This window comes from Dreissena polymorpha, chromosome 10 (genome assembly GCF_020536995.1).
Source record: "Dreissena polymorpha isolate Duluth1 chromosome 10, UMN_Dpol_1.0, whole genome shotgun sequence".
In the NCBI taxonomy this organism is placed as follows: Eukaryota; Metazoa; Mollusca; class Bivalvia; order Myida; family Dreissenidae; genus Dreissena; species Dreissena polymorpha.
In genome coordinates this window covers 59,449,496-59,463,430 of record NC_068364.1, presented here as the reverse complement: position 1 = coordinate 59,463,430, position 13,935 = coordinate 59,449,496, and the positions used below count along the sequence as shown (strand labels likewise).

The following is a 13,935-nucleotide window of genomic DNA, read 5'->3' as shown; positions in this document are numbered from 1 at the left end:
TAGTCATGGCGACCTTCATTTCAACCGAATCATAAAATCTGCGCCACAGCACTTGGTGACAATCATTTTGTGAAAGTTTCATTGAAATCCGTTGAGAAATGAATGAGGAGTTGCGTTCGGAAGAATTGTTCCGCCCGCCCGCCCGCCAACGTTCACCAATCTAATAACCAGTTTTTTTCCTTCAGAAAACCTGGTTAAACACTAATGAGGGGTAACACTTCCTCGTATATGGAAGCACGCATCTTGTAAACATAACATCCCCTCAATTAGATATACCTTCCTTTTAAGTTTTAATATATCTCTTATTTTCTAAATATGCCACTGCAAAAGTTCAATACACGCACAGAAATATACAAAACACAAGAGCTGTCACCATAGGATGACATATCCCACCTACAAACGCTTCAATAGAAGTTATGAGCATTTTTGAAACCTAAATGCAGATTTTGAAACCTTAACACAGAACCTAAGTTCAAGGTCAAGGTCAAGGTCACAGGGGTCAAATTTTGTGTGCGTACAGAAAGGCCTTGACCATATTCAAATGCATACCAAATATTAAGGTTAAATCAGAAGCGACATAGAAGTTATGAGCATTTTTCGAAACCTAAACGCAAAGTGTGACGGAAGGACAGACAGACAGACATAGTGCGATCACTATATTATTATGCAGCCCACCTTTGGGGGCATAACAAGAACTGTAACAAGATGCCCTCACATTCCAGTTAGGTCTCAAAACTTTGCTCATGTAAAAAATTAGTTGTTTATGACCAACTTTGACTTTTGACCTTGAAGTGTGACCTTGACCTTTCTGACCTTGACCTTTCAGTTTATATCACAGGTGTTACATCCAACACTCAGTCTCCCCATGTTTATTGTTAATGGTAAGTTGTATTAAAATTGAATGTTGAATGAAAAGTTAACAGCCTGTACAAGCTGTTCTAAAGCTAATTTGACCTTTGACCTCTAAGTATGACACTGACCTCTGAGGTAGGGAGACAGTTTTACACATGCAATGCTGTGTCCTTATTGTTGTCCTTAGTGGTAAGTTATCTTAAAATAGCATGATGAATGACAACATTAGAGTCTTAATAAGCTGTTTCATGGCGAAATTGTATCTTCATAGTGTGTCCTTGACCTTTGAGGCAAGGTAGAGGAGTTTAATATGTGGCACATCGTCTTATGATAATTAGCTGTTTTGATTCTAAAATCCATTTATTATGGTAAAATTATTGCTAAAAGAGGAATTTTTAAGCTGTTATATGACCATATTTAAATTTTGACCTCTAAGTGTTACCGTGACCTTAGAGATAGGGAGAAGGTTACTATACACGAAATGCCACCTCCTCGTGGTGGTCATTAACCCTTTACCACTTAGATACGTATTTTGATGCATTTGTAGTCCCTTAGAAAAGTTACATTTAATTAAATACCTTTCTTACTGAGATTCAAGTCTTGAAGGCTTCATTTCCAATGCTTACTTACTGATGCTTATATACATGGCAAAGTTATGACTGAGGGAGAAAAGTTTTCACTGTTGTGCAGACAGACAGACATACATACAGTGCTTTATCAGTGTTCATTCTAAAAATCAAAAAGTAGGGGGAAAATCCCCTCCTTTCTTTGAAAACTAGATGTGATTTTTCAGAAATGGTGGAGAAGACAATATAGATAACTTATACTATAGCAGTAATGTTTCGCGGCAGTTCATGAAAGTTTGTGTGGCGCAGTCGTAGAGCATTGGCTTATGGTCTCAGAGGCTCGGCTTTGAATTCGGGGAACATCAGGGCTTTTTCTTTCTATTGAATTGTTTTTCTTACTATGAAAATTAGTTTAGACTTTTAAAAACATAAATGATTTGTAAGCAATCATATTATATTAATATTTTAAAAAAATGCCAAAATCCGTGAACAAAGCCTATAAAAACATGGATGGGAACGAGATTTGGATTACATTAGCTTAGTTCCACAACTTGTTCCATAGATGCCATCATGCCAATCAATATAGTTCGGTTACTGCATATCAAGTGGTTAAGGAAACAAGTAACATAATTTCTGATTTAATGCAAACAATGCAAGATAAAACGATTTACCTTCAAATATTTATTTAATTCCTTTAAAATTAATGTAAAATTGTTTATTAACAGCATGTTTAACCACGCAAAGTCGAAAGTTCCATACACAGCCGCAATAACATTCACTACCTGCATGTTTACCTCGTATTGAGACAACAATGAGACGTCACACTGGAAAGGGAGAGTACTTGATTGCAATATGCCCTTGGCCAACTAAACTTCAAAAATGTGTTCACTGAACATATTTTATTTCAACTAAAACATTTAACTCAACTTTTTATAATTTATATTAACAATTTAACAAGTTTCTGTACTATTGGTCATTCTTCTTTTGAGCAACATGAGCATATAAAAGTGCTCAAGTATGTCATGGACAGAATCATTTAATATTAAATTTTGTAAGTGTAGTTTTCGGCACATATGTTACTTTTAAAAGATTTCCTAAAATAAAAGTCAAATCGGGACAGGGTATTCCCACTGAACATGTATATATCACCTGTCACGACGTGCGCGCACAGTTCATATGGTAAATAATTTGAATAAGGATGATACACTTCAGAACGTGTTCTCTAAAATACAGTGTGCATGTAATATTTTGCATAAGTAACATGGGTAAATATAACAGAAACAACATCAATACAACAACAACAAATTTTTCCTTTTTGCTTAAAAGAAAATGAAGCGATCGGAACAGTGTAACGAGACGTAATAAAAAAAAAGAAAAACAAAGATATAACTTCTGAATGGAAAGTTGTTCAGTCTCGTAAATAATAATGATGTTATGATAATGTTAATTACCACCTACTACTCAAAGGAGCCTGTAATAGTTATGATAAATGTTTACTTCATCTTGTCAATAAACCAGCGCCCTCACACTACTTTGGGGGAAGGGGTCCGCAGCCCTTAGGAGGGGGAGTTTTTTGTAAATGGGGGAATTTTTAAAACGAAAAAAATCAAACAATGTTTAACTGTTATAAACATATATTTCTATATATGCGACTGTCTATATAGGACAGAAAGGTGGACTTTTACTCAATCTATATAACAGTAATCTTATTTAAAAGTCCACCATTATGTCCTTTTTGTTCCTAAAACAAGCTAGTTCTGTGTCCTTGCATGCTGTCTGTCAGCTTGTGATATAAATTGTCAGGTTATTCATGAATGTTTATATAATGCATTAGCATAAGTTTGGCAATCTCAAAACACGCTATTTACCTACCTTATTGAAGTATGTGTTATATCCATATGTTATTCATTGGTATAAAACAAAACATTATTCCATGTAAGTATTTTCAAATAAGTATAATTAAATTTGTGATCCGAAAACAATTGTCAAAAAAGGGTAAAATACTAGTTTGATAAATTGGAGTCAATTTTTAACTATAAATCAGCGATTTTTTTGTATATTTTTTTATTTTTCTGAGGGGGAAAAAACCAGTTTTTTGGGGGGGAAAAAATATACTTTTCAGGTGGGGGACTGATGCGGAAATTTGGCGGCAGATTTGATAGATTTAGGGCCCTGATGCATATAATTAAATTTGTGATCTGAAAACAATTGTCAAGTTTTATTGTTCAAGAAAGCATGCACAAATTAGACCCATGTACAAAATGACCTCATTCATTCTCATGGAAAAAATGGGCTTTAATAATACCTCTAAATTAAAAGCAAGTAGTTTACACTGTATCTAACGCGCAAAGATTGTTGAGATAGGTCAGTATTGACTTGTGACATTTACAGTTATAATTGTATACACCTTCATGTGTGCACTGGTGTGTTTCGGCAGTTCAAAGCAAATTCAAGAGAGAATAGTAACACCCGAAATGACCTGTTATGTTTGCACGCTGGGTATGCGTATACTTTGATAACAGATGGCACTTCGATACCAGATAACAACAACAGCCACGCGCGAGAGGTAAGTTCATCAGTTTTTTTTAAAGTTATATCATAAAGATTAGTTTTTTAGACAAGTCGCATGGTCGAGTTTATAAATGGTGTATCCTTTTCTATTTTAAAGAAAAACATCACGGAAGAATGGTAGATTTTTCCCCAACAAATAGAAAATTCCGTCGGAAAACAGCATAAACTTGATGAACAGTAAACATTCCAACAAAATAAAACTACTTAGAAATATTGCAATCAATTGTTTGATATTTCAACATGTAGAGTAATCACTGTGCTTCAAATACTGAAATTTTGATCGTATTCAACGAAATATAAACGAAGATAGAGCATGTTTTAATAGGTGGTATTCATGAAGTTGCGGATACTTAGATTACCAATATAGGGCACTTCGGATAACAGAGAGGTTCAACAAATTGGGTACTCTGATAACCAAGTTTCATCTTCTACCTGAAATGCATTTATGTATATTATGGCTTTTTTTACCAAACATTTTGAAGTACGAATCAATTTGCAATGTCAAGCCCGACACATTGAGAATCTATGCATAACGTATTACATACACATGTAAAATATAACCAATGGCGTTGTTCGTTTTCAAAAATCTTATTACTATTAATTTATATAATTAATATTATAAGCGCAAATTTTAAATGAGATTCAAATGCTTATTTCTGAAGTTATATATTTCAAGTGATGACCGAAAATAATTGTCTAAATAATAAACTTGTTTTTAAGTGGTAAATTGAGATAAAGAAAATTGAAAATACAACGGATCATGTGGATCAACACGACAATTGAACTTATAGCAGGACTCTAGATAAGGGGACCAAGGGGTCTTAAAGGGGCCGTCCAACAGATAAAGCGTCGTACGACGCGAAACGATATTTTTGGGAAACTAGGAGAATTGCTTATATAGCTAAAAATACAACCGCTTTAAGCATGAGCGTGGATGGTCTAGTGGTCTAGGCGGGAGACTTTTTACTCCAGGACTCCAGGGGTCAGTGGTTCGACCCTGTTGAAGTTTACTTTTTTTTTTCCTTTTTTTAAATTGTATTCTTGTTTTTTACTGGACATTTTTAGTTCAAATGTTTAAATTTATCAATATAAAGCATTTAAAGCATTTAATGACAAGCTTCAATACATGCCAAAATATGTTGGGCGGCCCCTTTGAAGCGGCCAATACACCTCATAAAATCCTTTGTAATTGGTGCTCATTAGAATTGCATCATAAAGACGATACTAATGCGTAGCCACAAAATTCAAAAGAGATTGGAAAACTCTACTTATAGGAAGCACTTCCCTTACCCTTTTATTATCATATTCCAAAGGGATAAGAACATGTTTCAGTAATTCGTTTTTAATTTACGTCAGCACATACATTTTTATTTATTGCCTGCTTACTATAGCAGTATTCCACAGCGAATTCTGCATTTCTGATTCACTAAATAGAGTGTGTTATATCTGGTAAAAAGTGTCGAGTTATCTGGAATCGAAGTGTCATTGTCATTCAGATGATTGGTAAAAGAAGTGTCCATGAAAATTTGGCATCTGACTCTTAAAACATTTGAATTTCCTCAAATACGTTATTCAACTAAAATTTAACATGTTTTAACATTAATGGACATATTGATCTTTTATTTCGATTAGTTGGCACGTTCTTGATTTATTTCCAAGTACTTGTATTTTGTTGAAATACGTACTAATCATCGAATTCATAACGATTATCGATTAAATTTTATCTCTTTTTTTATAATCCACTCTTTTTTTCAAGACTTTCCTGCTCCGCAATACGAGTTACTATACTATTAATCGACCAAACAATTTTATGTGTCTGAAAACCAAATGAACAGAACATAAATGCAAAAAAGCTGAAGAACTCAACTCTCGCGCGTGGCTTTTGTTGTTATCTGGTATCAAAGTGCCATCTGTTATCAAAGTATCCGCATAACGGCGTGGTTTGGAAAATGGTGTTATTGTTTATCGCAGTACACAGGTGTTAAAGTGATGTACAATGAAAGCAGACAATCTGGTCAAAACTGGATTATGAATATTGGATTAAACACAAAATTAAAGTGGGTGAAAAAAGTGTTAAATACTAGTTTGATATATTGGAGTCAATTTTCAACTATAAATCAGCGATTTTTATATATATTTTTTCATTTTTCTGAGGGGATAAAAAATCATTTTTTGGGGGGGAAAAAAATATACTTTTCTTGTGGGGGACTGCCGCCAAAATTCGATGGCAGATATGATAGATTGAGGGCCCTGTAAACAAACAACGTACAGATCTGTAGGGAACAATTTTTCTCCAAATTACAGCAAGAGAATTAATAAACATCCAGCCAATCAGAAATAACTTGTACAATGTTTAAAAGGCACTATTGATAATACATAATTCATTTAAAAGTACATTTGTATGCATATGTGCCCACATACACTTACTATATGCCTCTACAAAGCAAAGAAATTGCAACAAAAAAGTTTGGAAATTAGGGTTTTTGTCACCAAAAAGAATTATAAAGTCACTGGTCAAACAAGGTTTTTCTGGTCTCCTCCAGATGGTATCCATGTTTCTCCACAAGAAATAGTTTTCTGGAGAAACCCTGCAGAGAGGTTATGGCAGACATATGTAAGTTTGTATAAATCCTTTAATTATTGAAGTGGCTTGCAAATTATAGCAGTTTTTCTCCCCTATATGCCTGAATATGGCCCAATTAGCCCGATCTTCTACTTCAGGGAGCCACATTTCATTAATTTTTTAAGAAAATTTGTCAGGATATTTTCTACATGTAGGCCAATACCTTTGTTATCAATGTTAACACACAGTTGTTTCAAATTGGACTTGGAAAATTTTAATTTTTCCAATTTACTTGCCCTATGTAAGTGAATGGTAAAATACCGAACACTGCTCCAATGGTTTTACACGGTTTCGGGTTTCTTAAGGATAATACTCATTTAAGTAACTTTTCAATAACTTTAGATGTAAGAATTATTACCAATAACAGACGCAGCTTAAAAGCTTTTCTAATTGCAAAGGGGCAAACTTGATTAGCTAATCCGGCTATTAATCGGACCACGTGCTTACAGCTTAGTGGTTTATTTTTCATTCATGAACACGTGCATCGTAATTAAATATAGCATTGTAACACCTTTGTGGCACAATGTAACGTGTCCGGGTTTCACTTAAATAAATAACCTGTGTACCAGAAAAATAAACGCGTAGGCAAGTCGTATCTCAGCTTCTTGAAAAACATCACCGGGGCAGATTTGTAACGTCATTAAAGTATGTACAGACGAATGGAATTTTTAAACGAAAGGGAAACTACTCTTTTCAGTGGTTACAAACCACCAATATCCCACGGTTTTCATGTTTGGAAATGGTATTATTCTTCCATGATAATCGTTGTTCTTCCTTAAGATGAAAGACAAAAAAGCGAAACAGGAAACATAAGCAATCTCGATAGCACAAACATTTTCCAGACGTCGGCGATTCTATTTGAACCATGTTCGAACAATTTACAACAACTGAGTTATTCAAACTTCTGTAGCCACGGAGGGCTCTAATAAATTACATGTAGTTTCAATTACAACAAAGTCCTACCTTTCGTTTGCAGCATTGGAAAGGCACGTGCAGCAGTTTGACCAGACTTTTCACACCTTCAGCCAAGTTAGCGTAGCCGTAAGCCTGTTTTGACGTCGCAAAGACGTCCACGAATCCGTCGTCTGTCAGCACTAGAGTCGTATCAGCACAATTTTCGTAGTCACTCTCCGGGAGGGTCGGCCAATCCGGGTTACATAACGGGTTTTGCATCATGGAACCGCTGACTGGTTGTTTTGTCACCACACTGGTTGACGCGCGTGCGCACGTGCTTACACTTGTGCTGTTTCCGGAAACGTGCACAACGCTACGTTGACGATGAGCTAAAACCGACGTATTACCTTGCTGCATTGTCAACACAGCAGCATCACTGTTTCTACGGATTTCTTTATTTTGGCTCTCTTTGTCTTGCATAACGCTAGTATCACTTTTCCTCCGGAATTCCGCGCTTTTCACACTGTAACCCTTCCCACCCTGTTCGAGAGGGCTGTCTCTGAACGTCACGTGCTGTCTTTGATGGACCTGCGTGCCCGAGAATCTACCCGGCTGTGAACTCTTTTGACGAATACCTGATGCATTAAGCGGACCTGCCGTTTTTCTTTGATCTTGCTCACTGTCGCGTGTAACCGGGCTCGCGTACAGGTCTTGGGCCGGCACTCGTGAGATGCGTGCGTACTTGGGAGCTCCCGTCAAGGGAACTCTGTGTAGCGCGGTGTCGCTCTGCGAGCCCCCAGCATGTTGTGTGCCGGGGTCTCTCTCCTTTGTTGTAACATTCGCTCGCATTGTCTACTGAAATTACATTTAAAGAACATGGTTAAGATTCAACGTTGTTTTTATGCCAGTAAGCAATTATAGTGAGTTCTGTTGTTTATGAACTTATTTGGTGTCATGGTCATGTATCTGAACAAACAAAGGAGTTGTTTATTGGCTATTAAACAAAAATATAACATTATTTCGATTCTATGAACATGATTTTAAGAGCTGATGAATTTAAAGTTATATGTAGGGAACTGAAATAATAAGCAATATATGCGAAGTTTTGTACCCGTATGTCTGCAAATATATTTTTAATGACATAAAAAATTCACAAACTGAAGTGTATTAGAGAGATTGCAAAATACGAGCGTTATGCCTCGGTCACACTGTCACGAATCAGAGCTACGAACGAGCTACGAATACTTTTCGGCACAGTTCGTAGCTATCCTTACTGGACCGTGGCTCTCCGTACTTGATCCGTGATCAGTCGTAGTAGTTTTTGGATGTCCGTAGCGACTCCTGACAAATTTTGAACATATTCAAAAAATTGCTACGAATTTATCGACCGTAGCGTATTCGCAGCAGTCCGTACTAAATCGTACTGATCCTTACTAGTTCGTAACGACATCGTAGTCGTCCGTACCTTTTCGTAGGCCCAATGATTTTCAAGGACTTCTACGGATTGATACAAAGAACTACGAAGCGGTACGGCTACGCTACGTATTAGCTACGATTACTCCACGGATATACTACGGAAAGCCACGGTTCTAGTACGTTGTACTACAGATAGGCAGTAATTTGCACGATCTTGTACGATGTACTACATTTCAGCACGAAACAGTACGGACATGTTCGGTCCACTACAATAAATTGCTACTGAAATACATCATTGAAATTAAAATGCAACCGTACTTGCATTTGTTGAGTTCACAATCATGAACCGCCAGCAAATTGCGTTTGCGATAAATTTGTTGCATTTTGATATTGCTATGGCACAAAATGCAGAGGCCGTAGTCGAGCTGCTTGACGAGATGCACAGAGGTAATAATGATTCAATATCGTAAAACTAGTATAGCTTTGTGCTAAAGGCTACGTATTTTGAAAATATTAAAATTTTAACTTACAAGTAATACATTTTTTATTTGCAGGTAAGTGTCTGCCTTTTGAATCTTGCTCTTACTTTAACGTGATTTAATAATTGTTAAATTAATAGCCGACATAACAAAATACAAAATAAATAATACTTTACTAAGCATAATCTATATTTGTACATCCATAATTACATACTTTTCAGGTCAGAGAAGAAAAAGGAGGTGGTGGATAAGAGACTGGCGTTTAAGACGACCCGCTCTCGGCCAATACGAGACTTTGATGGCCGAACTGATGGCTGAATATCCGGCTGCTTTTAGAAACTTCACCAGAATCGGGCCTGATATGTTCCATGAGCTTTCACATGTCTTTGGTCCCAGGATCACGAAGAACCACACCTGGTTCAGACAGTCCATCAATCCAGATTTGAAGTTGGCAATTACCTTAAGGTTCTTGGCCACAGGGGACAGTTACCGTACATTGATGTATGGGTTTCGTGTTACACACAATGCGATATGTAGTATTGTACGGGACTTTTGTAAGGCCATTGTTTCAGCATATGCTGGGGATGTTATCCAGACTCCTACTGAGCCTGAGGAGTGGAATGCCATAGCCGATCAGTTCGCGGCTAAATGGCAATTTCCACACGCCATTGGAGCTCTAGATGGAAGGCATGTAGCCATACGATGTCCTAAGAACGGTGGCTCATTATACTATAACTATAAAGGTTACCATTCTGTTGTGCTGATGGCCCTGATGGACGCCGATTACCAATTCATATGGGTAAATATTGGTTCGCAAGGAGGATGTTCCGACGCACAAATCTGGAATCAAAGTGACCTCAAGTTGGCAATCGAAAGGGGGTTGATTGGCATGCCAGAAGCAACACCTCCGCCAGGTGACGACAGACCAATAATATGATACTATATCATCGCAGATGATGCATTTGCCATGAGGACATGACTCATGAAGCCATTCTCACGACGAGACCTTGAGAAGGACGAGCGTTTTTTTTTACTATCGCCTGTCTAGAGCCATGAGAGTTGTGGAGAATGCTTTTGGTATTCTCGCTCAGCGATTCCGATGCTTAATGTCTATTCTGCCACAAAGACCAGACACGGTTGAATCGATAGTTCTCGCATGCGTTTGCCTTCACAATATAATGAGGGTAAGATATCCTGGAGATCCGAACATTCAATTGGACCAAGAAGACGATGCCCAACGAAGTCATTACAGGGGCATGGAGAGATGGGTTTCACATGGATAATTTGCAGGTTCCAAGAGGTGGAAATCTTGCCACTATCCGTGCAAAACAAGAGATCGAGGCTGTACTTGAAACACTACTTCAACACTATTGGATCTGTTCAGTGGCAGGATACAATGATATAAAGTACCTTATTTCTGTTACGCGCTGTTGCTGCCGCTTGCATGTTCTCCTTTTGGGAGGCATTTTGTGTATGACAATACAAGAGGCTGTGGGCGCAATGTTCAATCGTAGTTCGTTCCTACCTGTACGTATAAGTCCCTTGCAATTTCCACTGCTTCGTAGCGGACCGTTCTAGTTCTTACTTACCCGTACTAGACCGTAACGGATCCGTTGTTAGATCGTACTGAATCGCGTAGCATCGTACTTAATCGTACCAGACCGCAGCGGATTCGTAGTTTAATCGTACCAATTCGTGGCGCTGCGTACTAAATCGCGTCGATCAGTAGCAGTCCGTTCCTTTCCTTGTTCGTTTTCCAACATTTTGATGGTAGATTCGTCGAAGTCCGTTCTCACATCGTTCTGCTCCGTACTGAAATCGTAGCGGCCTACGAAATTTGACAATTTCGTAGTCATTCGTAGCCGATTGAATCGTAGCTCATACGTAGCTCTGATTCGTGACAGTGTGACCGAGGCATTATACATCCATATGGCGACGACGACGATGATGATGATGATGACAAGGCACACGCTGATAGTTGTGATGGTGATGATAATGATATTGATGATGGTAATGGTGGCTTATGGTGATCATGATGATGACGCTGGTGGTGAAGGTGACGATGATTTAATGTTGATGATATTTATCATGATGGCAACTATGATAGTGATGATGACGATGCTGCTGTTGCTGCTGCTGATGATGGTGGTGGTTGTGATGGTTCATGTGATTATTGTCATACTGATGATGGTGGTGATGGCGAGGATGATAGCATATCATGACGATCATGATCATTATAATGCTCAATTAATTTAGCGGAGGTAATAATGATGACGATGACGCTGTTTTTGTTTTTGGTGGTGGTGGTGATGATTAAATAATGACCGCAATATCCTAAACATGATTATAATACAACAGTTTGCACACGCAATCTGTTCAATTTTTGTCTTTGAAATAACTACAGCCCACTCTCGTTATGTCGACATCGGATATATCGATATTCTCGATATGTCGAAGTAAGCTCAATGTCCCAACTTTTTTCCTTCTTTATCTATATAAATAAACATCGCATATCTCGATTTTCGTTATGTCGAATAATTCGATATGTCGATATAAAATTTTGTCCCGAGTCCAGATTTTACATGTATTTACTGTGGTTTATCTCGAAGTGCGAATAACTGTCCCAGTGTCGGCAAAAGGTGATAAAAATTTTCTTTGATACTTCACCGCCCCGCTTCGCCCGGCTGCTCCCGATACTGTGCGGTAGGAAATCGATCCGTTGATTGCATCAATGATCACACGTGTGTAATGTCGTTAGCAATTAAAACTTGAGTAAGGCCTGTCACTTTAACTGTCACTTTAACATCAATTAACTGCAATAAATGCACCGCCTGCCGAAAGGCCGAAAGACTAATTTTTTATTTTATAACCGATTGAACTTTGCATTTCAAACTACAAAATGTTCAGTATTCTGGAACGTGATTTACGCATGTTCAGATGGAAAACCCTCGTCTTGATTGGACGTCAATTGCATCATAACTATAAATAGCAACATTACCGGATGTTTACTCGACAGTTTAGAAAAATTATAACCGCATGTGTTCATGCAATTATGTAATAATTAAAACGTCATTTTAAGCATTTAAATTTAATCATGCCTCGTAAAAACGCGTATACATGTATATCAGGTAGAGAGTATTCTGCCACACGGTGACGGCTTTAGTTAGACCACTTAGCAGGTATATTTATGTTAAAAACAAGGTAAATATTTGTCTTATTTTTTCTTTAAAAACGCCAAATCGGATATCTCGAACTCTCGTTATCTCGATATATTTTCTTATTCCCGCCGACTTCGAGATAACGAGAGTGGACTGTATATTAATCAACCAGTGATTTTGACAGAGACGAATCATTTATAAACTGCAGACTGAGAATTTAATCAAATGCAAACAATCTTTAGCAGACATATCATCATTTTTTGTTTTGCTTTGTCTCGCTTCGTATGTTTTTTTTCCGTTTAACCGAAATACATAATCAAAATATAACGAATGATGCATTTTTCATACAAATATTGACGATCAAGTAAATCATACAAAGCTTCTTGTCTGGTTATGAAAGCCAGGAAATGTGATGGGTTGACCAGAAAGCATGTTTGCATTTGTTTCAACCTTTTTATTTTAGCTCGATTGCATAAACAAACTTAGGCTTATTTGAAACGACACCTAGTCCGTTTCCTGGGCCTAGAACCAGTGCTCGGTTTGTATGGGGAAGATCTAAAGAACGCTCCCACAGTGGGGATCGAACCAGTGATCCCAAAATTAATGGTTATCTCCGCGTCCTCGGGATACATGTTAGTGCTTTTTCTTTTAAACATATCAGATATTAATTAAACTATGTGTTTTGATGTATATTTCCTCACCGTCCATTGTCGTCACGAAACCATTATTATCCAATACTTGGTATATGTTTAAGATTTCTTTCGCATTTTTTTGGCGTTGCGGTCAAACCGGATTTTTATTATTTTTATTAACCTTTATCAACAGCTAATAAAATGTTTGAGAAAACTCACGCAAGTTGACTTAACTAAATACATGTACATGAAATATTATTACATAGCTGAAATGTGTTCTAAATACATGTTATGTTATAACTAATTCTCGACCACTTAATACATTTATTGTTAGTAATCGCTGCTCTGTTAAAAAAAGGTCTTGTTATTACGAGTTGATGTTTTCTAAACACATGAATTGTTATTACTAGTTGCTTTGTTCTAAATACATGTAGTGTTTTTACAAGTTGCTGTTTTCTAAATGTACTTATTGTTATAACAAGATGCTGTCTTCTGAATACACTTATTGTTATTACTAGTTTCTGTGTTCTTAATACATGTAACTGATTGCAATAACGTGTTTTCCTCCTACATGTATCAAATTGCTACTTTAATTTATTACCATAGTTTTAATTATTATTCTGAAGAATGTAACAGTTGGTGCAGATCTCATCATGTAAGTCTTACATTTAGATAATCAGATCATCGATACACATGCGATAATAAATTTTACTATTGGCGCCAATGTTTGCCTTATATTGTCAG

The 13,935-nt window shown here is 37.0% G+C and overlaps 1 protein-coding gene across 1 annotated transcript in view; it reads right to left on the bottom strand.

Moving 5' to 3' along the window:
• The window catches only part of LOC127846924 (tensin-1-like), a 363,784-nt gene extending 356,523 nt beyond the window's left edge, over positions 1-7,261 (bottom strand). The window contains exon 1 of the mRNA XM_052378347.1: positions 7,179-7,261. Coding sequence (XP_052234307.1) covers positions 7,179-7,253 — 75 coding nt within the window. The 5' untranslated portion in view covers positions 7,254-7,261. The remainder of the gene's footprint in view (positions 1-7,178) is intronic.
• Positions 7,262-13,935: the final 6,674 nt, after the last annotated feature.